Source organism: Perissodus microlepis, chromosome 13, assembly GCF_051167445.1.
Source record: "Perissodus microlepis isolate ML-2025 ecotype Zambia chromosome 13, ASM5116744v1, whole genome shotgun sequence".
NCBI classification, from domain to species: domain Eukaryota; kingdom Metazoa; phylum Chordata; class Actinopteri; order Cichliformes; family Cichlidae; genus Perissodus; species Perissodus microlepis.
In genome coordinates, this window is record NC_140473.1 from 16,894,620 (window position 1) to 16,917,605 (window position 22,986).

At 38.6% G+C, this 22,986-nt stretch overlaps 2 protein-coding genes across 2 annotated transcripts in view; one reads left to right on the forward strand and one right to left on the reverse strand.

The window, feature by feature from the left end:
• Positions 1-1,574: 1,574 nt before the first annotated feature.
• On the reverse strand, positions 1,575-3,426 carry LOC146374984 (DNA damage-inducible transcript 4 protein-like). The gene is made up of 2 exons (XM_084948103.1): positions 3,143-3,426; positions 1,575-2,902 (listed from the first exon to the last, which is right to left on the reverse strand). The coding sequence occupies exons 1-2, from the start codon at positions 3,300-3,302 to the stop codon at positions 2,394-2,396; spliced, it is 669 nt and encodes a 222-aa protein (XP_084804229.1). The 5' UTR covers positions 3,303-3,426; the 3' UTR covers positions 1,575-2,393.
• A 9,595-nt stretch (positions 3,427-13,021) lies between these two features.
• Positions 13,022-22,986, forward strand: part of spock2 (SPARC (osteonectin), cwcv and kazal like domains proteoglycan 2) — a 37,777-nt gene continuing 27,812 nt past the window's right edge. Inside the window, exon 1 of the mRNA XM_084948217.1 lies at positions 13,022-13,407. Coding sequence (XP_084804343.1) covers positions 13,219-13,407 — 189 coding nt within the window. The 5' untranslated portion in view covers positions 13,022-13,218. The remainder of the gene's footprint in view (positions 13,408-22,986) is intronic.

The following is a 22,986-nucleotide window of genomic DNA, read 5'->3' on the forward strand; positions in this document are numbered from 1 at the left end:
AACGGACAAGTTTCGCTCTGAGAAAGTAGAGATTTGTGTCCTCTGTGTTTTGTGGTTTTGTTTTGTTTTTTTTGTTTTTTAAAAAAAAAAAAAGGAAAAAAATCAGTGTTAAATTTTATTTTAGACGTCTTGCTTCACTATACTTTAAGGTTTCAGTTGCACTTCGGCTAGCATTTGGAAACAACTGTGGTTTGGTTTTTTTCCATGTTTACTGTTCCTAGGAAAGCTTATTTGGGAGTTGGATGGCCTGAAGGCAAACTTCTCACATGTGTAGGAAAAGGTGACACATCTGCTTCGTGACGCATTCACTTCATGTGAATCATCACACTTTGAACCGCCAGTTTACACCTTGTCTAATGTTGGCTTTAGGTTCAGACACACACAAGATAAGTTGGTTCCAATGAGAGTTTTATTATGATGTACAGTGCTGCGTAAAAGTATTGAGCCTCTCCTCATTTCTTCATATTTTTCCAGGGAAACTGATGCAAACACACATGGAAATATGATATATATAAGCAAAAACAGTTTGTACATTTCTAACAAGCTTCAAAGTCAATTTTTGGTGTGGCCACTTTTAAACTTAAACACAGCCTGAGCTCTTACCAAACTTTCTTGTCATTTCTTTAAGTAGTTCAAAGCTCTTCTTTGGTTGTTGGCTGCTTTTTTATTATGTTCTCTGTCAAAATGATCCCAAACTGCTTCAGCAAAGTTGAAGTCCAGTATCTGGGGAGGCCAATCCATGAATGATTGATGGAGTGCTCCATTGTGTGGAATAGTATGCTTTTTCTGTATTGGCGATGTGTTTGGGATCATTGTCATGCTGAAAAATGAAGTCGCTGACTGATTAATAACTAATTGAAGGTCTCTCAGGTCTTTCAGATGCTGTTCATCTGCTGCAGCTTTTTCCGGCCTGTTACTTTTCCAGATTTTAAATTTTTTTAAGGCCACACTTCACGACACGCTGTGCTACGCCAGGAATTTGGCTAATAGCTCTTTGGGAATCATCTTGTTGTTACAGAAATACAGTTTTATGCCCTTCGAACTATGGTAACTTTTTTTTTGTAGGTTCAACTAAAGGTTTGTCCCTCTGTTAAGTGCCTTTCTTATGCTTGAACGATGTCAAAGATTTTAGTAAACCTGGCGAACTAATGCTTAAGACCTTTTTAAAATGTATAAAGTTGTTGGAAGCAAAATATTTTTAAAACTGATGCGTTCCTCAAGACTTTTGAATATTACTGTTGAACATTCACACATTTCCTATGATAACCGTTATCAGACAGTACTATCTCACTTTAATTTTACTGGTGTCTGCCAGTTTCCCCTGTTATCTTTAAGGTTTCTTCTTCAAGATAAGTTGGTTAACTTCATTAACTACACCTGTTGACTACTCCACTCCATGTAGAGCAGGGATGTCAAACAAATTTTACATTATGGGCCACGTACAGCCCACTTTGATCTTAGGGTTAGCCATAAGATATTTTAATATAAGGAAACAAGTGACGTTTTAACATTATAGCTCAGTTTTACTACATGATAAAAAAAAAAAAATTCAATTGCAAGAAATAAATGTGTAAAATTATAGAAAAAGTTATGTTAGCTCATTGTGCAGACTGTCCTGTGACTACAAATTAAAAAACTGACAGAATACTTCTCCCTTTTTTTTGTCTTTTTTAAAAAACTAAACCCACTTTCTGTGATTTATGTACTTAATTACTTTGGTGTATAATGGCCAAAGGGGAGGTAGAGTCTAAAATTGATATCTTCCTTCACATTTCCCATACCATCCAGAGGGCAGAGTAGAGTCTTTGGTGGGCAGTTCTGGACTCCGGGCCTCATGTTTAACACCCCTGATGTCAAGTCATTAAGTACTGACTACTCTAAGAAAACTGCTGGAAGTATCTGTTTACAGCAGTAACATAACTGAATGGTTGGTGCAAGAGAAATAAACTACAACATACTGCTGCTTTACTGTTTTGTCTCAGCACTGCAGTACATAGCATGTATGAATTTGTGTGGATATGGGACACAGCCAGATAAAACTCACACAAAAAGTTAATAAAAAAATTATTTATTCTCTCATGTTAAAAAAAAAATACAAAACGAGTGTCCGTTGGTATATTTAAATGTCACATACATAAGGCATTCCCTTATAAGTGTGGCTTCACATTCACAGGAATGAAACTGACCCATGTGCAAACACTAATCTTCACTAGACCCACATGAGTAGCTGCTATGAGACAAAGGTAGTTCAGTATTAACCCCGTCATACATCATCACAGACAGGTCATCATTGTTATGTCTCGACAGTGCTTTTGTTAAGACTTTGCATTAATTAGCAGCTTCGTTGCAGTTTCTTTAGAGTCCAGCTTATCAGAGACAGGAGTGCTCAGCGATCAGCACTCCTCAACCAGCAGTGCGGCTGAACTGTACAGTTTCCTCTTGATAGCCCTGAAACTCGTGCTCAGCTTCAGGGTGTCGTGGTGCTTCGGAGACGATGAGGATGTCTGTGCTGGTTTGCTACTTTTGAAGAGCTTCTGAACTTTTGGCCACAGTCCACTGGACTCCACCCTCAGCACCAGTGTCACATGGAAAGTTGGGACAAGGGATGGATCTACTGCTATTTGATCCACAGTACATGGAGAGTCCTGTTCCCCCATGTCAACGCACAGGTCGATGAGCGCTCCCCTGAGACCACAAGGCTCTATCGCAGCCAAGTGGAGCAGCTCTTGGCTGATATTGTGTAGCAGGCAGTCAGGGAGCATGAGTTTGGAGCAATCCAAGCTGGTGTGCGATGCATCACTGAGACTATGTGCAATGGCAGTCACAACGTCTGCAGCCAAGGTCTCCTCCAGAGGATAGAAGAAGGAGCTGATGTCTAACTCTGACAGATCTGTCATAGATCCTGAAACAAAGGAGTAGCTACAAGTTAGTAAGTAATATAGAGCAGTGTGGGATTCACCTTTCTTTTTTTTTTTTTAAGTTTTCTAATCATTAAACAAAGTGGAAGAAAGACTGAAAAGCATATTTTCTTTGTACTTTAAGACTTCATTCTCTCTTGTTCTCTTTCCAAAATGCATTTAAACAATCAGAAATTATACATATATATTCTTGAACAGTGTTAGTTCGATCAAATGACACTCACCAGATTCACTCCTGCAGTACTGATCTTCTGTCACCCTCTGATTGTGTCCCTTCAGCTCTGTCAGCTTGTGAAGCAAACTGCTCCAGGACAGCCGCTGTGAGCCCCTGTCCTCCGATGGAGATGGAGGAAAGCTACCGTCCAGAGACTGATTGCAAGACATCCTTAAAAACAAAAAAATTAAAGTGCTATTGTATCCTCGGATGGTGGCCCTGTCCCTTGAACCAGACCAGCTGGAAGACCTCTGCAACAATGGAACAAAGCCTTAAATACCCACGAAAAGAACACCCCGCCCATCGTATTTTTCCACCAATGACGATTCAGCTCACGTCCTCAGCATTCTGCCTTGCCTGGTAACACTGCTGATCCCTTTGATGATTAGGCAAAGCCCCCTCTGCCGGTATTGCAGCAACAGCCCGACCCCCATCCTGCATACGCGCAGAAGTTCCTGCTCTTTCTACTCTTTATTTTTTTACTCCTCTATTTGTTAGTCATTTTAAAGGTAAAGTAAAGATTGCCACACAAATCCCACTAAACGATAAAGAAAGATCCGCCCAACAGAAATTTCACACGAAAGCCCAGAGGAAAAGACGATGACTGTACAGTTGTTGAAAGATCGATTCCTGTGAATGACATGGGGGACACGTCTCGCACGTAGACCTCGTTTGTCGTTTCCGTCAGATGGTCAGAAAGAGTGCTGACCATTAACTTTACAGCTTTTGTTTTAAACAGCGCCCCTGGGAATAATTTATAAACGTTTAAAAGTCTCTTCAGCAGGGGCCAAACATAAACTCAAACTGCCAACTCAAACTAAACTTCAACAGGCAGTTTCTCAGGCATGAAGTAAGCCCAGTCGACATTACTGGCACAAAAAACAGCCTATGAATACCAGATTTTTTTTAAAGGGGGCGTTGTAGTGATCATAGCCTAGATCTTATTTTTTTAATGAGTTTTATTTTCCCCTCTGCACATCCTCATAGTTTCATTCTTCTTTTTCTTTTATGATAATTTTGTTTAAAAGTTAAAGTTGGTTTTAAAGTCTTACCATTACCAAAAAAGTTGGAGCACTGTGTAAAACAGAATGCAATCAAAGTCAAAACTCTTAAAACCATATATTATTCACAATAAAACATAGAAATCATTTAATAATTTACTATTTTATTAAAATGTTATCTCATTCTGAATTTCATGGCAGCAACAATTGTTAAAAAAAAAAGTTGTGAAAGAAACAGGTGGTGAAATATTTTTAACTAAGTTAATTGGCAATAAGTCAACAATAGATTGGATATTTAAAAGAGTTTGTGCAGAGGTTCACTAATCTGTAAATAAAAAATCTGCATTTACAAATTGTGGAACAATTTCAGAACAATATTCCTGAAGGTAAAATTGTAAAGATTTTAAATATCATCTAAATAAAAAAAAAAAAACATTATCATCAAAAGATTCTTAAAATCTGGAGGAATCTCTGTGTGCAATCAGTATTGGATGCTAGTCTTTGGGCACTCAGGCAGTATTGCATTCAAAACAGACATATTCTGTCATGGAAGTCATTGCATCAGCTCAGAGACACTTCCAGAAATCATTATCTGTGACCACATGTCATGCTATTCCCAAATCTAGGTTAAAGCTTTGTCATGCAAAGAGGAAGCCATGTGCCAACATGATCTGGAAATGCCCTCTCTGAGCCAAAGCTAAAAAATGGGAAAGTGGAAAACTGTTCTGTGGTTTAGACAAGTTTAAAGTTATACACAGGTTTTAGCAACATTTGCTCCATCCAGCTGATGTCCTTTCCAGGACCCACACATCCTAGATCTATTACAACAGCATGGCTTTGAAGTAGAAGAGTCCGGGTGCTGAACTGCCTTCAGTTCAATACAACTAAAATACAAGAAGAGCCAGGACTGTTGAGCACATGGAACTTATATCAGGCAAGATTGGAAGAACAGTCCTTTCACAGAAGTCCAGCAGCTCCTCTCCCCAGTTCCTAGACATTTATGGAGTGCTGTTAAAAGGGGAGGGGGTGCTACACAGCCTAAAACATGGCCCTGTCCCACCTTTTTTCACATTTGTTGCTGCCATTTTCTCAGTTTAACCAGCTGATACGTCCCTGTGCTCTTCTGTGAATAAAATATGGGTGTATGAGATCTGAAAATCCTTCTGTTTTTATTTACATTTTACACAGCTTACACATGCTAGTTTTTCCTTTTTAAATGTTAGTTTTTTTCAGTCAGTCAATAAGCTTTAGTGACAGATTGGTGTCACAACTTTATTACCATGTTGTTCACTTAAATGCTTTAATAAATGACTAGAAAGTGTGCTATTCTCAGAGACCCAAAGTTTAAGAAAAATCTTGCACAATTCTGGCTCATGATTTCTAACAGGGAGGCTTTACCATCCCCCACTGCTGCAAATGCCTCCAGACCTGTTTACAATAGCAGGTATTTGCTCTCCAACTTAAAGTCTTAAGCCTCTGTGTCCATTCATGCCTCTTATTTTTATGGGGATTGTAGGTTACTTACATCCCATTCTGGGGACTGACCTTCTCTTTGACTTGGTTTGTTGGAGTAAAAACCCAAAGAAGCACAGAAAAGTACTAGTATAATTTTGAAAACTACCACTTGCTTTACACTGAAGTTGAAGCTTAGTTGATTAAAACTATGTAAAACCAAAAGTATATCAGATGTAAAATATACATTCAAATTGACTATATGAATGAACATTTGAGGAAATTATAACAATACAATACAAAAAAAAGTTGATATCTGATTCAGTTTACCTGACTGGTCCTTGTTTAAGGGTCTTAAAAACTAAAATAGCTTTACAGCACTCATATGATAAATTGCTATGATTTTACATTTGCAATATCAGAAAGCCCAGATAGCCTAAATGTTGCAACAAGCAGGAAATAATCCTGTTTGACATTTGTTGATGATCTCATCATTACTACAGCTGCTAATGTGTGAGCCCTAAGAAACGGTTGCTGTGAGTTAGTTTGTATATATATATATATATATATGTTTATTAACTTTTGTTGTTCATTGTTTAAACGTGGTCCATTGACTTATTTTTCACTCTTCAGTTTTCGGTTCGAGTCTTTTTATTATTATTAGTAGTAGTAGTAGTAGTAGTAGTAGTAGTAGTATTAGTATTATTAGTATTATGCCTATTATTATAGCCTAATAAGATTCCTATTTGTGCTGAGCAAGATTTCAAAAGTCCATTATTGCAAGTCATATCAAAAACTGACTCACAGTCAGTCACGTAGTCATCCCAGTCTCATAATATGCACGCACCAGAACCACCTGATACTGGTTGTGATGACACATTTGACCTCACTGACTAAGACTAAAACTCTCTTTTTTTTCTCTGCAGCTTTACGTAAGTATAGTTTTGTGAGCGCTAAAGTTTACCTTTTATTTAGCACATAAACAGTGTTGTGATAAGACTAAGAACGCTGCAGAGATGGTGCAAAATGTGTTGGTAGAAAGCCTCATTTGGTTAAAAAGAAAACACCACATTTGTGATAACTGAAATGGCACATGCAAGGATACCGATGGTTAGACCCTCGTGCAGTAAAGAGGATGTATGATGTATCGCAAGACACAATAAGATCGCTGATCACGTTCCTTTACTAATTCACCTACACAAGGCAGCTGTAGCAGTTGTTTGAATTTAAACGACAACTTTATTCTCCACATTTCAACTTTATTCTGAAAATGAACAATAACATATATATTTTTGGTGTTAGTCGTAGTAAAGAAGTAGTAAACAAGGAAAGGTAAAACAGAAAAAATTCAGTAGCTGACTACACAAAAAAAAAAAAAAAAAAAAAAAAGCTGAACTACCTAACAATAAACTAATGCCAAAATTATTTAACCTACGTTCATTTCATAGTGCAGTTTGTGTGTTTAATCGCACTTAACCTAGTGGTGAAATTCCAGAGTCGGCCCCCGATTGATGTAATGCACTGCATAACCAGATAGTGGCGTCACTGTACAAGCTTTAAGTTTCACACGACGAAGAAGCTGCAGCCAGTGTGGTGAAAGTGCTTATGTTTGCATGGGAAATGTTTATGCCCGGTTGCATCTATTGTTTGTGCCCGTGAACACACAGCAGGCTGTCTGACGTATCGTTTTCACGGGCGTTTCAACTGCAGCAAGTGCGTTTTATTCTGCTCCATTAATGTTTCTCCGCACACAGCGCCGGTGCCGTTTTCCTGAGCTTAAGCCTGCAGACTACACTGTTTGGGGGGAAAACATTATTTGTACATTGTCATGGAAGAAAAGTAAAAAGGGAAACAAAGCGTGACAAGCAGTGTGTTTTACAATTCAAACAGGCCTGAGAGGGCTGTTAAGCTGGCCAGCCTCGGGCTAATTCATGTATAATAAATCTATTACCAAGTGGCTTGTTGAGAGTGCTTTTTTTGTTGTTGTTTTCTGGAAGTACTTCCTTTAATCAGAGGATCATTGGAGCAAACCACAAAGGAAATCCTACCTGTATTTTTTTCATCCCAGCAAACTTGTTTCAGTAACTGGTGCGAAAATAACCCGAGCAATTACGATGCACTTAACCAGAATGTGCTCAGATACCACCTTCTTCTTCACGCTCTTTTGCATACGCTTATGTTAATGAATTCAGTAAGAGGTGAAAGGGTCCCTGGATTGTGTTTGGGAGGCTGTGACTATAGCAACGGCATGCCGTTGTGAGCAGAAGTACTTTATTGCTGTTTATCACTCCTTGTGGCGTGAAAAATGAGGTGGTGTCTGTCACTCTGAGGAGACACTTCCAACTGAAGAAGAATAACCTTTCCATCTCAGCCCTCCTCGTGTTTATCTGAAAAGGCTTTTGCAGTGAATGCAGGATCGGCTGTTTGGCTCAGCGAGGCTGCATCACCTGACGCTGGACCTGGGACAGGTTTTGATTTATTGCTGGAAGAAGCAGAAACAGACCCACACTCTCAGGGGAGGGGAAAATGTGATGTTTAGCTTTTTTCTCTCTCTCTCTTTTTGTTTGTGAAGATACACTCTTCTTTATTAAAGAATTAAAACTTTACACAACACTCCAGAGGGTGGATCTCCTGGGCCTTTCTGTTCAAAGATGATATCTGGAAAAAAAAAAGAAAAGAAGAAAAAAAAAGAGGCCTAGATAAAATCTAGTAAGGAACATTTTACCACTATCTGCTTTAAATACATTTCCAGAGGTGTAATAAGCCCTGTGTCATTCATTTATTATTGTTGTTGGTCACGGAACATGAGCAACGAAACAAAAAGGTGTTATCGTTTCCTTTCACTGACTGCCAACTTGACATAAAGCACCCAAAGGAGGTGGATTATTTGCATTTTCCAGCTTTGGTTGCTGAGTTTGTGAACGAGTTTCATTATTGATATTGATCGAAGGTAATTTGGCACAGAGGCTGCATTGCTAAGTGATAGGTAGCAGAGCAAAAAAGTCACTGCATGCATGATGACTTAAGACAGAGAAAAGGATCCCGATCATTATTTATAAGTACTCTTAGTGTGACTTGTCCCAGAGTGAAGCTCTCTCTCTCTGTCTCTCATTTTAGAAGCATGTGCATTATTTAGCAATCCTGCCAAACACAGCTTTCCTCGGCTGTTGTGACTGCTCTTTGAATCTTAAAGTATCCTGGATATCGTCCGTGTTTACTGGACTAATACCACCTATTAGTCTTGAATGGACGTTACAGTTTAAGGGAAAAGTTCTGCAGTTTGCTTTTTTCCAGCCCAAAGTTAAATAACATCATTAATATAATGATATCTGTAGGGAGACCTGAACCAATTGACTGACCCCTTTAACAGACTGCTAGAAAGTCATTAGTAATGGCACACATTCATTAAAAAAGTATTAATTAATAAGCTGACAATTAACTTAGGCTCCAAGACTGGCTCGTGGATACACACATCTATTCTGGATGACAGAATCCAAAATGTTTTGTTAATGAACTTCACTTTATCTGTGCGGTCGTCACAATTACATCTCTTCCTCGGAGTCACAAAGCATCAGACCCGGGGAAAACACACTCACATGACAGAGGAGTGTATTCACAGTGCTTTTATAAGATTACATTACAGCCTATAGTACTATGACTCAAGGATTTTTCAGCCATTTATTTCCTTTTCTGTCTCCAAAGAACGAGATGAAAATTGTCGGTTCCCGTGTTCCTTCCTTTCGCTTTCTGCTTCACAGCTCCGTGACTGTCATATCACATCTGTCTGGGTTCACGGCCAGGCCTTTGCTCGATTCCTGCTGCAGTAGCTTCAGGTTTTCCTCCTAATATGTGACTTACAAGAGAGAAGTTAATCACACTGTAATTTTGCTTCATGCTGTTCATTGCTTTTAGTTTGATTAATGTTGCTGAGATTAAAGCAGGGAGATTGCATGTATTCGTGTCTGGCTACAGTTAGCTTTAGTTGAACGCAGGAAGTACAAACTAAGCAGAGTCCAACCAGCTAGAAAATTTGTTGTTTGCACACATGAATATTTTATTCAGCTTGAGTGTGTAGCATTAAAAATAAGCATTTGCGTGCTTGCTGTATGCTTCACTATATGTGGATTAAGCTCAGCTGCTTTCACGCACGTGATTGTATCACATCACATAATTTCCATGCACGAGTCCATGTTCAGTTCGAACAACTTCCTGTCTTTACGCCTGCCTTTATTAAGGTCTCAAATACATTTCTTTCAGGATGAAATAAAGATGGCATCAGTTAATCCAGCATTTCATTTACAAGCTGTCATTCACTGCTCCTCTCTAGGGCTGAGACTGCAGCAGGCTATGCAGATATAGTCAAACGCTATAGCCTGGCAAAGTGCAAATGCTGTACTTCCCCAAAAAATGCATCAAAACATTTTATACAACGCAACCGAAACGTATCATAGAACTACAGTCAACATAAACACATCGCATACCTCTTTTTGTGTTGTTATTAATCCAGATAACAATCAACACTGACTCTTTTCTGTATTTTTTTTCTATTTTAGCCAACTGTGTTTCATTGTTATAGATACAAGGGCAAAATGCAAGGTTGTCAGTTTGTCAATCAAGATATAACAATGTAATTAACTATTGCTTTAACTTTATTCCATAGGAAAATCACATGAAATCAGACAGCACTGTGGTAATTTGTTTCATTTTTATTAAGACTGAGAGGTTTTGATTAAGTTCACATACAATAATGAGTTTTGACAGCATGAACAGTACAGTTTGAATAATTCATAACATTTGTTGTAGGTGTGTTGCACTTAGGTATCCCATTTCTAGGGCCTGGTGTCATGTATGCTGCCCCTTACTGGGACACTTAGCAGAGTCATGTGAGATTACACCTTAGTTAACACCTTTTTGGATGCCGCAGGAGAAAAATTGTTGTCCGCTGCATCTTTAAAAGTTACATGAGAACAAAATCTTTTCAAAATTTCAGTCCAGTTTTAAACAGCATCACAGAACTGAGACGGTGCCTTTTAGAGTCACAAATGATATTTTAAAAACTGCTGACACTGATGAATGTTCTGTCCTTGTTCTGCTTGACTTAAGTGCAACATTTGATGCAACAGTCCATAAAACTTTTTTGACTGAGAGGCTGCAGCATCAGGTTGGTATATCTGAAACAGCTCTACAGTTTTATTTTTGTTTTGTTTTTTTACTGGTGACCACAGCTCTCCCTATTCTAAAATCTGGAGTCCCCCAGGGGTCTATACTAGGTCCTATCTTGTTTTTAAAAAAATTATATATACATGCTGTCTCTTGGCTACATTATACAGAGAAATGATATTTTGTTCCACTACTATGCTAACAGCTTAGTATTAAATGAATGGTAAAATCCACAGACTTATATTTTCTAAAAAATTTAACTCAGAAAAAAACAGAAAATCCTATCATTGCTCCAGAAACGCTCCATTTACTCATCAAGTCCTCCCTTGGTTATCAGTTCATGTACAATCAGTTGTCAGAAACCTGGGTGTGCTTGAGAAACACATAAGCAAGGTTAACGAGTCCTGCTGCTACAGTGTAGCAACTGGCGCTGTTACACTGTTTACACTGGCTGCTCTTTACTTTAAGAACTGGTTTTAATATTCAACTTATTATTTTTAAAAACATTCATGGCCTGGTTGCAGTTGCACAGCCTGAGATCCTCCCAGAAACCTGTTTACTTTTCCCATCACGCTCACACTTAAAGAGAAAAGGCGATCGAGCATTTGCTGTTAGGGCTCTTCAGCTGTGAAATGACCTGCCCGAGGAAGTCCAACTCGCTTCCTGAGTGTCTTCATCAGTGCTAATTTATAGCACTTGGTAGCGCTTTTATTATAGATTTTATATCTTTGACATTCTTAGCTTATCTCCATTTCATTCTTTAAACTTTTACATTTTATGTTAAATGTATTATTTCCTATGGAGTCACATTATATTTGATTGTCTCTTGCACTTGAGTCTCGTGTGGTTTTTTATAATTGATATGGAAAATTGTTTTTATAATTTATTCCTAGGGGGCTTTTAAAAAAATTTACGTTTATTATTTGTTTATTGCGTGTTTTTGAGAAGCATTTTGTAAATGCTGGTTTTATTAAGTGCTGTACAAATAAATTTTATTTTATTATCTTTATGGTTCATTGATTTTTAAGGGTCTGTTTGGGAAGCAGCTGTAATCTATCACTCCTAAATTGTTTAAAATTTTCATACAAGCTGCTGGACCATGAAACCAAATGATAATTTCTAAATACTTATGTTATTCTTCTGAAAATACTTACATTTACTATTTTATATTAAATAGATGATTAGGTTTTGTCTATATGCAATTGGATCCGAACTTTATATTATATGTCATATCGTACTGTATTTATTATAAAGTCTCAACTTTGTAAACAAATGTACTCTTGAACTGAGTAAGTGCAGGCACTTACTAGATAACTAAATGAATTATGCGGAGCAGATTCATAGCCTCACTTTCAACAACTACAACAAATGCAACAGCCACAGTAATTGATTATGTATTATAAATAATAACGACACGGTCTCTCTTGGAATAGATATCTTAATCTCACGCACACTATTTTGGATGAATATATCTGGATGAATAAAGGATAACTAACAAGATAAGTATAAATAAAAAGAAAAATCCAGTCACTTTAGAAAAAAAAAAGGGGGGGGGTGAAGTAAATCGCCTAATAGCTGCTGTTGATACCTGAAAAGTTTGATTAATTTGAAATTAATAAATTGTAAATAAAACAAAAACATCCCTGCCAAGTGATTAATCTCCATGATAACCAAGAGAGAGCCGCATTCATTGATGAAAGTCGTGTGATATGATTGAAGCCTCTGGAAAAAGCTCTAAGTGGACCCAGTTGGTATTCTTTTTCCAAACTAACATCGCTAAGTACATTTGCATAGCTCTTTTGTAGATAAAGGGTCGCAAAGGGTTTCCCTGTTGCGGTGAAATTTTAATGAAAAAGACATCTTACCGTGCTGCAGCAGAACTGCTGGCTGAGTGTGTGTCAGAGTGGGCTTTTTACTGACTGAAGGCTTTTTTTAAACATAGACATGAGCTGGAATGATCAGGAAATCCAATCTACGACTATCCCGATGCCAAAATTTCTCAAATAAAAACTAAAACCTGTCTAATCCCAGCCTTTCAGGTGGAAGGTTTTACTTATCTCATCAGAAATAAAGGTGATCTAAATATGTTTCCCCTCACAATCCTAAAAGAATTAACTGAGTCAATAATACATTATTATAGCCTTTATTTAGCCTGCCCCACAAACCAAACAAGTGTCCCACCTGAAAAAGCCCAGAGCGGAGAGGAGTCAATGAATGGCGTCACGTGACATTTGAATTCGTTGCTTGTAAACACCAGCAGCACCCAGGAACACGCAAATAAATGTGTGGCGTGTTCACGGAAACACACCCTGAAAATCTCTCTCTCTCTCCCTCCCTCTCCTTTTCTCTCTCTCTCCTCGAGCAGAAGGCGCATCCTATAGGCTAATCAGGTGGTACTTTCAGTCCAGCCTCGGTATCCTCCTCCTGCTGCCGACAGTCGGTGTGCGCGAGGTGTTTTTGTTTGTCTGCTACCATGGTGGGAAATACGGATATCGTGTGCCTTCTCGTCCCGCTGGTGATGCTGGCGGGGTCAACCCTCCAAACCGAAGTGAAGAGCGTCAAAGAGGCGGAAAAGACGGGGAATTTCATGGAAGACGAGCAGTGGCTGTCCACCATTTCACAGTACAGCCGCAAGATCAAGCACTGGAATCGCTTCAGAGATGTAAGTGTTGATTGGGAGATCCGCTGTAATGCGGTATTAGATGCGCTGATGGGGAAACACGCACTCCACATTTCGGAAGTGTAGCCTAATAGTTATTATCACACACTTTCGAAGCGGGTTAAAGCACAGAAACTTGGTGCTGGTAGTTTTAACACATATAAATGTATAAAATGTGAAAAAAAAAAAATAGAAAATTAAGCACCATAAGATCTATTTTACACAGAAGGGCTTTTATAGTAGAATGAAATGGGAAATACATATAAGTGACAAAACATGGTATTGTGTATTATATTGAATTCGGGTGATTTTATAACTATTGATTCAGTAAACTTCCACAATAGAACCCAAGAAAAAAAAGCCACATTTGCAAGCACAGTCCATAGTGTATCGACTGCTGTTCTTCCTGCTTTTCGCTTATGAGCCCTTTGCTCATTCTAAGCAATTAAGTTTCAGCCCCACTTGCACAGAGGCATAAACCTATTCCATCACACTGACCTGACTACTGGTTGCCCCAGATGTGCTACCAGACGTGTTCCAAGAGATTTCACAAACAAGGGAATTTAGCAATTAGAGCAGAGCCAGTGATTGATTGATGAGCATTTTCACCTACTAAACACACTAAACTGGGCTGCAGGGATTGATTGATTAAAGCTTTCAGAGCACTGTGATATATTGCCGTGTCTGGGGCTGCATAGCCATAGTTTTGCCTTCCTTTGCTTCTCTGTGAAATGATTAGTAATGATCCCAACAGGATTTGGGCAACAGTGCAGTTGGATTAGGTTCCATATGACTCCTGTTAATTGGGTTTTAATTGATCCTATGTGGTAACTGCACTGAATGATAGGTATCATTATTGGATCTGAAATGTGAGCAGTTTGCTTCAGCTTGAGCATCTGTTGTGAGAACAATGGCTTATCTGTTCTGGAAGAAAAGATGAGCCTTTCGAAATAATAACCTTTCCCGAAGAGATTGCGGTGTCATTTCTGATCCTCCTCCTTAAAACACGGGTCGTGGTCCCCGGAGAGGACGTGAACGTGTGTGAAAACTGTCAGCATCCCCTCTCGGGGACGGATTAGTTTGACTGTGATTACTTAAAGAGTGTGTCCTCTGGAACTGTACTTAGGGAAGTAATGAAATTGTGGGCATGGAAAGATTAAGTCAGAATTATGGTGGTATTATAACTCACTGGTCGTGGCTCCATATTTGATGCAGAATGTTTGTTACAGCAGCGATGTCATTATGAATTCGGAACTTCGTGATTAGCTATGCAGAAACATCACTTTTCACAAACATGACAGGAATTTGACGAGTATCCCAAGATATAAACAGTTTGCTTAACGATAGAGCTTCTGATATAAAGATGTCACTTTCTCTGCTCCCCCTTTTCCCTTAATTTAACATCAAAGCTGCTGTGCAACACAAACGGCCCCTACTTCTACACACTGAATCTCTTTCATGATCATTATTCTCGAGGGTGATTGTCTCAGTGTGTTAGTGCATATGCGTGCATGCATACAGGCATACAGATGTGCTCTTGATTTTGGGAAGTCTTAACGCCCGTGTGCATGGCGGTGTCTTTGTCAATGATGATGATGACAGGAGAAAACATCAGAGGAAGTAACCAGTGAACATCCAGAGGGAATCGCCAGTAGAAACTGCTTTGATTTCAGCTTGCTGCTGTAGCAACTGCAGTCTCTGGATGAAGCACGTATCACTGGGAATTTGATGACTCTATCCACTCACAAGTCTTGCTTCAGGGTGTGGGAATAAATGGAAAATTCTTTTATTAGGGTTTCTCAGTAATTAAAACTGTAAACGTCCACAGCTGAAATACAAATTTCGCAACCAAATAGTGCTGGGGGGTTTTCTTAATAGTTGCCCCATGATGGTCTTTGAGTTAAAAAAAAAGACAAAAACTGGAGCAGTTCAGTCCCTGGGAATATTTTGGTTAGTGTATAAATGACTGCCAATGACACAGTTATAGGTATTGAGATCACGCAAATTCACTTGCACAGTCCTCCGAGAGCCAAATGCTAAATATTAATCCAACGCTGGAAAGCAATAATCAAAGCAGCACAACATGAAAGAGGAGCTCTTTCACTTTTGCTTTGGCATGTACGGAAATGCACACAGATGCACACCAAACCTCCCCCCACGAAAACACACTGAATACATAGGCTGCAGAAAATGCACCGTAAATATTTTATATTTATTCTTTTGCAGGTTTTTAAAAGCAGGATCAGGATAAGAGGCTCTTTCACTTCCAATACAAACGGCTCCCACACTTCAATCTATTTGGCATCCGAGGCAGATAGATTTAACAGATACAGTCAACAAATAATAGAATGGGATACCTTCAATCCTTTAATCTGACAGGTGCACTCAACATTTCATTCCACTAATGCACCAAATCCTGGAAAAAACTATAAGACAAACATGGGAACAGGGAAGACAATCATGGTAACTGGGTGCAGATTTGTTACATTACCTCAAACATGAACAACTTTTGTCAATTTTTCAATTTTTATGAAGAATTGGTCACTTTTTAGCTTAAATGACAATCGATTAAGGGTTACACTGACATTTTTTACATTTTTATATCAGACAAAGACAACTCGAGTAAATATTAAAGGCAATTTTTAAGGGAAAAAAGCTATCCACTCATAATCCTACCAAAGTAATTGCCCCATCTTGTTACACTATTAATTAACTGGGATTAACCACATATTGAAAGCTGAGTTCAAGTTCATTCACCACACCCAGGCTTGACTACTGTCAGATCTGTTGAATTAAGAAATACCCTAAATAGAACTTGTCGGACAAAGTGAAGCAGACTAAAATCAACATGTACATGCTACAATCTAAAGAATCTCCAGAACAGGTGAGAAACAAGTCACTGACATCAGTCAGTGTGGAAATGGTTGCATAGCCATTTCTAAGGCTTTGGGACTCCACCGAACACGGTCACAGCCATTATACACAAATGGAGAGAACTTGGAACGGCGGTGAACCTTGCCAGGAGTCGCCGTCCAACCTAAATCACTCCAAGAGTACATCAACCACTTATCCAGAAGGTCACAAAAGAACATCTAAAGAAATGCAGGACTCACTTGTCTCAGTTAAGGTCAGAGTTCATGATTCAGCAATAAGATAGAGACTGGGCAAGGAGAAAACCACTGCTGATGAAAAAGATTGCAAAGACTCATCTCGCATTTTACAAAAAACATCTTGACGATACCCAAGACTTTGGGGGAAATATTCTATGAACTGACATGACGAAAGCTGGAACTTTTTTGGAAGGGTTGAGTCCCGTTACATCTGGCATATAACTAAAACAGCATCTTATAAAAAGAGCATCATACCAACAGTCAAACATGATAGTGGTAATGTGATGGTCTGGGGCTGCTTTGCTGTTTCAGGATGACTGATGGAACCAAGAAATTTGCTTTCTTACACAAAAATCCTGAAGAAGAATGTCAGACCATCAATCTGTCCCCTGAATCTCAAACACATTCGGGTTATGTAACAGGAAAATGATCTAGAACACACCAGTAAGTCCACTCTGAATGGCTTAAAAAAAACAAATGAAGGTTATGGAGTGACTGAGTCAAAGTCTGATCTGATCTTTGGCGTGACCTTGAACAAGCCATTTATATCATTTATATTTGAAAATCCTCCAGTGTGGCTGAATTAAAACAACACTGCAAAGAAGAGTGGGCCAAAATTCCTCCACAGTGATGTGAAAGACTCATTGGCAGCTATCACAAACACATGATTGCAGTTCTTGTTGCCAAGGATGGCACAATCAGTTATTAGGTTTAGCGCGCAATTACTTTTTTCACACAGGGCCAAGCAGGTTTGAATAGCTTTTATCTCTTAATGAATGAAATAATTATCTAAAAAAATCATTTTAACTCAGGTTATCTTTTTCAAAGACTAAAATTTGTTTGATGATCTAAAACATTTAAATCTGATAAATATCCCCCAAGGAAAGATCAGGAAAGGCCCAAATACTTTTTCACAGCACTATGTATAGACAGTGTACTAAATGATGGGAGTCTGCTGTAATTTTGTGCATTGCAGATCCACTTTTATGTTATGAAAGCAGATCAACAGTAGATTCCATTTTATTCTCAACTTACCTTGTAAAAAATAATAGCGTCCATGAAATTACACGGGCATGAAATTGTTCTGGTCCTTTATTTCTGTTGAAGTAATATGAACATATATATGTGTCGAGAAATTGATGATAACAAAGAGTCAGCAATTCAACTTCATACCAAAGGATGCTCTTCATTAGCCTCAGTCAAACATGGCAGCATGTACTTGTCAGAAATAGCTCAGTGTTTAAAACTGGATTTTTCTGTGTACTGTATATATTTTTTGTGCTTTCCCCCTTCCTATCCTGCACTGTCTGTGCCCTAAATCCTTATCTTAAAAACATGCACGTCTCCAGTCAGGCATTTCAGGACCACCCAGTAGCAATCTTGCCTGCACCTGTTATCCATTCACTTCATTTTTAATGAACAGAAACTCATCGGCCTGCACAAAAACATCAGATCCCTCGTCGATGTCAGTGAATTAAATATGCAGAATGGTGGAAGCACTTGGAGTAAACTGACAGTTCTTATTGAGATGTGATGTTGTATTCTTTTGCTCCAAAACACTAGCAGGTTTACCTTAACTACCTGTTCTCACCTGTCTGTTTTTAGTCTCTCATGCCATTTATCTGGCTACAGTGCAGCAGAACTGTGGGCGCACTCTCAGTTGCTTCTTTTATTATTTCACCATGGCATACAGAAATGATTGTGGATAAATCGTCTGTAATGCTGGAGCCAAACTCTCCATTAAAGGCTATCCAGACGAACAGTAAATTATCATCACTAGCCCGACGCTCAGTCTGTTATTCCCACTGCACATGCTGTCTGATGTTAAAATAGACTGCTACTGATGCATTAATGCTATGAATGATGATAGTGGCTTATCAGAAAACCATTAATCTATCTAGTCATGCTTTGTTCTGGCATGAGTCGGTGCTTATCGCTCACCAGATTCTCCTCGAGGCTGTAAGCATCCAAAGCTCTGAGGCAACGCACACGGAGTGCATCTTGATCGCCTCCAACTGTTTTGGGAGAGAGGGTCTGCTTGTTCAGAGTTTAGATAGAGTACTGGTGCACTGTGGGGTGTCTTGGCTGGCTACCAGAGGCCTAGGTGGGCTGTAATTGAGTAGAAGAAGAAAAAAAAAGAAATAGCCTTTCATCGTGCCAGGCTACAGCTGCTTCCTACAGTGGTACAATAGCCACAGCTGAAGGGAACAGGTGTCACAAAGACAAATTTGCTAAAGAGTTAAGAGGGTGATTAATTTCAATTTTCTTGGGAGATTCAGTTGTTTACAAAATGGAATAAGTGCATCACAATTCAGAAGTCTTCTTACAGGTGTGACTAATGCCTGCTTAACAACACTTGGGGCTTTAAAACAGCCATTTTCCTTCCAGTTGCCAGCAATCCCTGCCTGCCTCGATTTCTAAGTGACCTTCTACTGCATTTCCCACACCTAGTTTGGGAGTCTGTTTGCCAAACTTGCTGCAGGAAACACCTAATATCCCAAAAACTACCAATAAAGAGCTCTTTATGGGATACTGCCAGTGTCCTGAAGGTAGACGACAAAGTTAGTAAAGATCCCATTTACTGTTCTTTGGAGTTGTTTGGTTTTTCTCTGAGGTGATTTAAGTTGTGATTTGGTTAGACTTAAAATATCAATGTTGTTAGGGGCAGCGTAGGGTCTCCCAAGCCAAATTGTTCCTGGGGGTGAGAAGACAGACTAAGAGTGATGATATCATAGAAAATAGAGGTACATGGCTACTCTGCCAGGAAATAGTTACTTGGGGCCAACCCTGCAGCCATGCCTGGCCACAAGGAGGCCTGGGCATCTCTTTTTATACTGTTGCCCCCTTGACCCACACCTGGATAGAGCAAGATGGATTATCAACTGAAAAACACTCTAAATGAATTCTAATTGCATATCAGTATGACATGTTTATATGAATTCTGGTGCAAAACAACGTTCTATATATAAATTTGTTTCATGAATCTCATTCGAAAAAGAACAGTGCAGCAATCTAAGACCCAGTGAGCCTTTTGAGGTTCTTTACAGCAGGTTCAGTAAATCTAACTTTGCCCCTTTTAAAGCTAACAATAACTTTAAGTGCCAGTAGCTGTCTCCACAGTAAATGCAGTTGGTCTTGAGCCAGGTTGATTCACAGCCAGTGTGAGATCAGGCCCTGTGGGTATAGGAGCGGATACCAAGGATTTTGATTAGCGCTGTGGAGAAATTGTTAGAAGTGGTTAGAAATAACTGTACGTATCCAGATGTTTTAGCACCTGGGAAACCCTGAGAGGAAAAACTGTTTGTTGTAATCAAACTGAGAAAAACATAAACACACACACATACGCAAATATGTCATGTGCACATATACCCAGTGTATGGAGCTGTGATTCTTGTTTTGAAAGGAGGTTGCCGAGTCTGGTCCTTCAGATTTAAGTTTTAATTGATAAAGCAGCGTTCATAATACTGCTGTCTTTAAAACTAAAAACACATGAGCAAAAGAGCTTTGATGAGTCAAATATACACTCATAAGATTAGTTAATTTCCCACCTTATGACAACTGTATGGGTTGGGTATGTTTTTTTTTTTTAATATAAGCTGTTTAATTGTATTTAAGCACTAATTTTTTGAATACTGAGAAAGTACTGTGGTTATTTAAGTCACTGAACAGGACCTTTTTTATATGTGGATACAAATAATGTGGCTTGCTGTGAGGTTAATTGTATTAAGAGACTGATCGAAACGTCTGAGGTCAGGTTTTGTTTTTTTACTGAGGGAAAGACTATATAATTTTGGCTAGGAATAATGAGCAGGTATTTGTATCAATATGACAAACCAAGCTGACTAGCTTTAACTGAAAAATTAGCTTTCCACCCTCTTGAGCCCAGTATAGTCATGGAGTTCTGTCAGGACAAGCAAGGCAAGCTGTGCTTGCCCAGTGGAATCTAAAGACTGACAATAATTCAAACATAACAAAGTGAAACAATCCCTCTGCTTTTATCTGAAACTGTGTTTTATCATAAAGCTTACCTCTTTGCATTCATCCTTTACATTACTGTGATCATGTTGCCACAACTGTCTATTGTCACAGGAAGCAGGTTTGACATTGATTCCAATGAAATCGTAGGGTGTCTTTCATGGGCATTTCAGTTTCTCATTAACAGAGGCATGAGCTTGCCAAGCTGAGAGGCCAGTAGCTTCTTTCTTGTTGTTTGTGCATGGTCTGTGAAGTCAGAATAAAGCTGCCACTGTCTATGCTTTCACTGCACTGAGATCAGTTACTATATGTACGTTTGTGGAAACAGAGGTAGCATTAGTAAGTAAACTACCTTCTGTGGTTATCTTGCCAACATATGTGATGTAGAGGAGATGGAGTGTAATAATTCTTTTAGCGCATTAGCAAAGAAAGCTTCAATGATGGAGAAAAGAAATCTAATCTAATTTAATAAAACATGAAAGTTAAAGTCAACCATCACTTTTAAATTAGCAACTCTTAGAAGTGACTTGGTAGAATGAGCGTACAAACTAACCAGCTGTTTCGCCAACACACCGCCTTCATTTTTCTGAATATTCTTAATCCCCCTGAAGATATAAACACTTAACCATGTCCCACAGCCCCGAAGCCTTGTATTTCAGCTGTCCTTTTATTTATTATGAATATATTTATTACACTTTTCAAAGTCAAGGCCTGTTTTTCAGAGATATATAATCCTTGCATGGTAGCTAATAAAGAAATGTGATTTTATAGAATAGGGTGCATTACTAGGAATTAAACAGAAAAGTATTTAAAAGTAGCTTAATAAAAAAGATAAGTCATCTTCAGCATTAATATTGGCAAATATAACATAATTTGGGAAGGCACTTTTATTTGTTATCATTGTTTTGATCATTTATGTGCAGTTTGACAAGAATAGAGTTTAGATGTGATTTTTATAGTGTTTATTGTTGTTATTATTATAATTATTATTATTATTGGAAAAAGGAATGGTTTAAAAAAATCTCCACCACTTTTCAACTAATAGTAAATATTTAGTAATATATTAAATATTTATTTAACTATAAAAGTAATAACATTTTACAGTTTTTGTGCAGAAAGGTGAAGACATCCAGGAAGAGTGCAGCAAATTGCAGGAGACTGTCAGCACAGATTAAACAATAAAAGTCAAGCAGGGCAAACTGGTATGTTTTAATTAGGGCCAGTTTTTTCTTGATAAACAATGAACAAAGCAGCATGGTCATTTCTGGCTCCAAAAAACAATGACAGTGGTTGTGTTGCCAGACATGATGCCTTCAAACTGTAGTCGACAAACTACTGGCTGATGGTGGGCTACGTCCACCTTTAATATAGAGACTATGAGTACTTGACATTTCATAATTTATTCTTTTTGTTCAGATTAAGTTTCCAAGCAGTATTGTACTTACGTAAGATGACATCAGCTTAACTGAGCAGTGAGTCACCAAGTGGACATTATTTATGTGAGAAATTAAGGACCTATCGCTTCACAACCGAATAAAAATGAAGTTGATTTTGACTGATTGGGTCTGTGTTAATTCTATGCTTTAGGTAGGTCATAACCCTACGTCGTAACATGATGTGTACCTCCCAAGAAATGCAGCAACATATCGCTGTTGAAACAGTCCACATGGGCGTAACTGTTGACAGCGGTTAGATCACAGAGTCCACGTAGATTCACCCCAAAATTCAGGTTAGTCTCTGGTGGAAATTAAAAATTTTGGGGGGGCTTCTGAATATCTTGATCTGTCTGCCTGTCAGTATTTGAAACACCAAAAAGAAGAGCTTGTTTGTCACAAGACCCATTTGTTTCAAGATAACATTTCAGCAAAGGGAACTTCAAGCAGACTTCAAGCTGAACCAAGGAAGCTTTGGTGCTAAAATTCTTATCTCTTACCTACTGATTATGAATATTTATATACTGACATTTCTTAACAGTATCCCAAACAAGGAAAAAGGAATATATGTATTTTAGTCAAAATAGGAATTTGTGAATTTTAGCAGGGTCTAAGACTGAAATTAATAGACCCCCATATCTGCTTTTCCCATGAGATGAGCCAGGCTTCAGTCCTGTTGTGTTAACGTGGATGTGACTCTTGTCCGATTACACTGTTTTAGACTCCCCTGTCTCAGAACATCGGCCAATTCTTATCCCTTTTGAAACCCTTACCTAGGCAGCTTCATTGATTTTCCATTGTCGTATGAGCCTGTTTTTCAGTTGAGCTCTGTGTTTTCTGCAAAGTGTGAAGCTTCTTGCTGTGTGCACCAGATTCTCCTGTGAATTGCACACTGTTTTCTTATTCCCCACAGGGCCCTGAAAGGCACAAGGGCTGATTTTATTTATAGATAGTGAGTACAGGGCTGGCATGAGTGCACAGAGGTTTTGTGAACTAAGTGTGATTTTCATTTTGTTTGTTTTTTCATAACCGGATCTGTGCATGTCTGCATGCCTGTTGTGTCT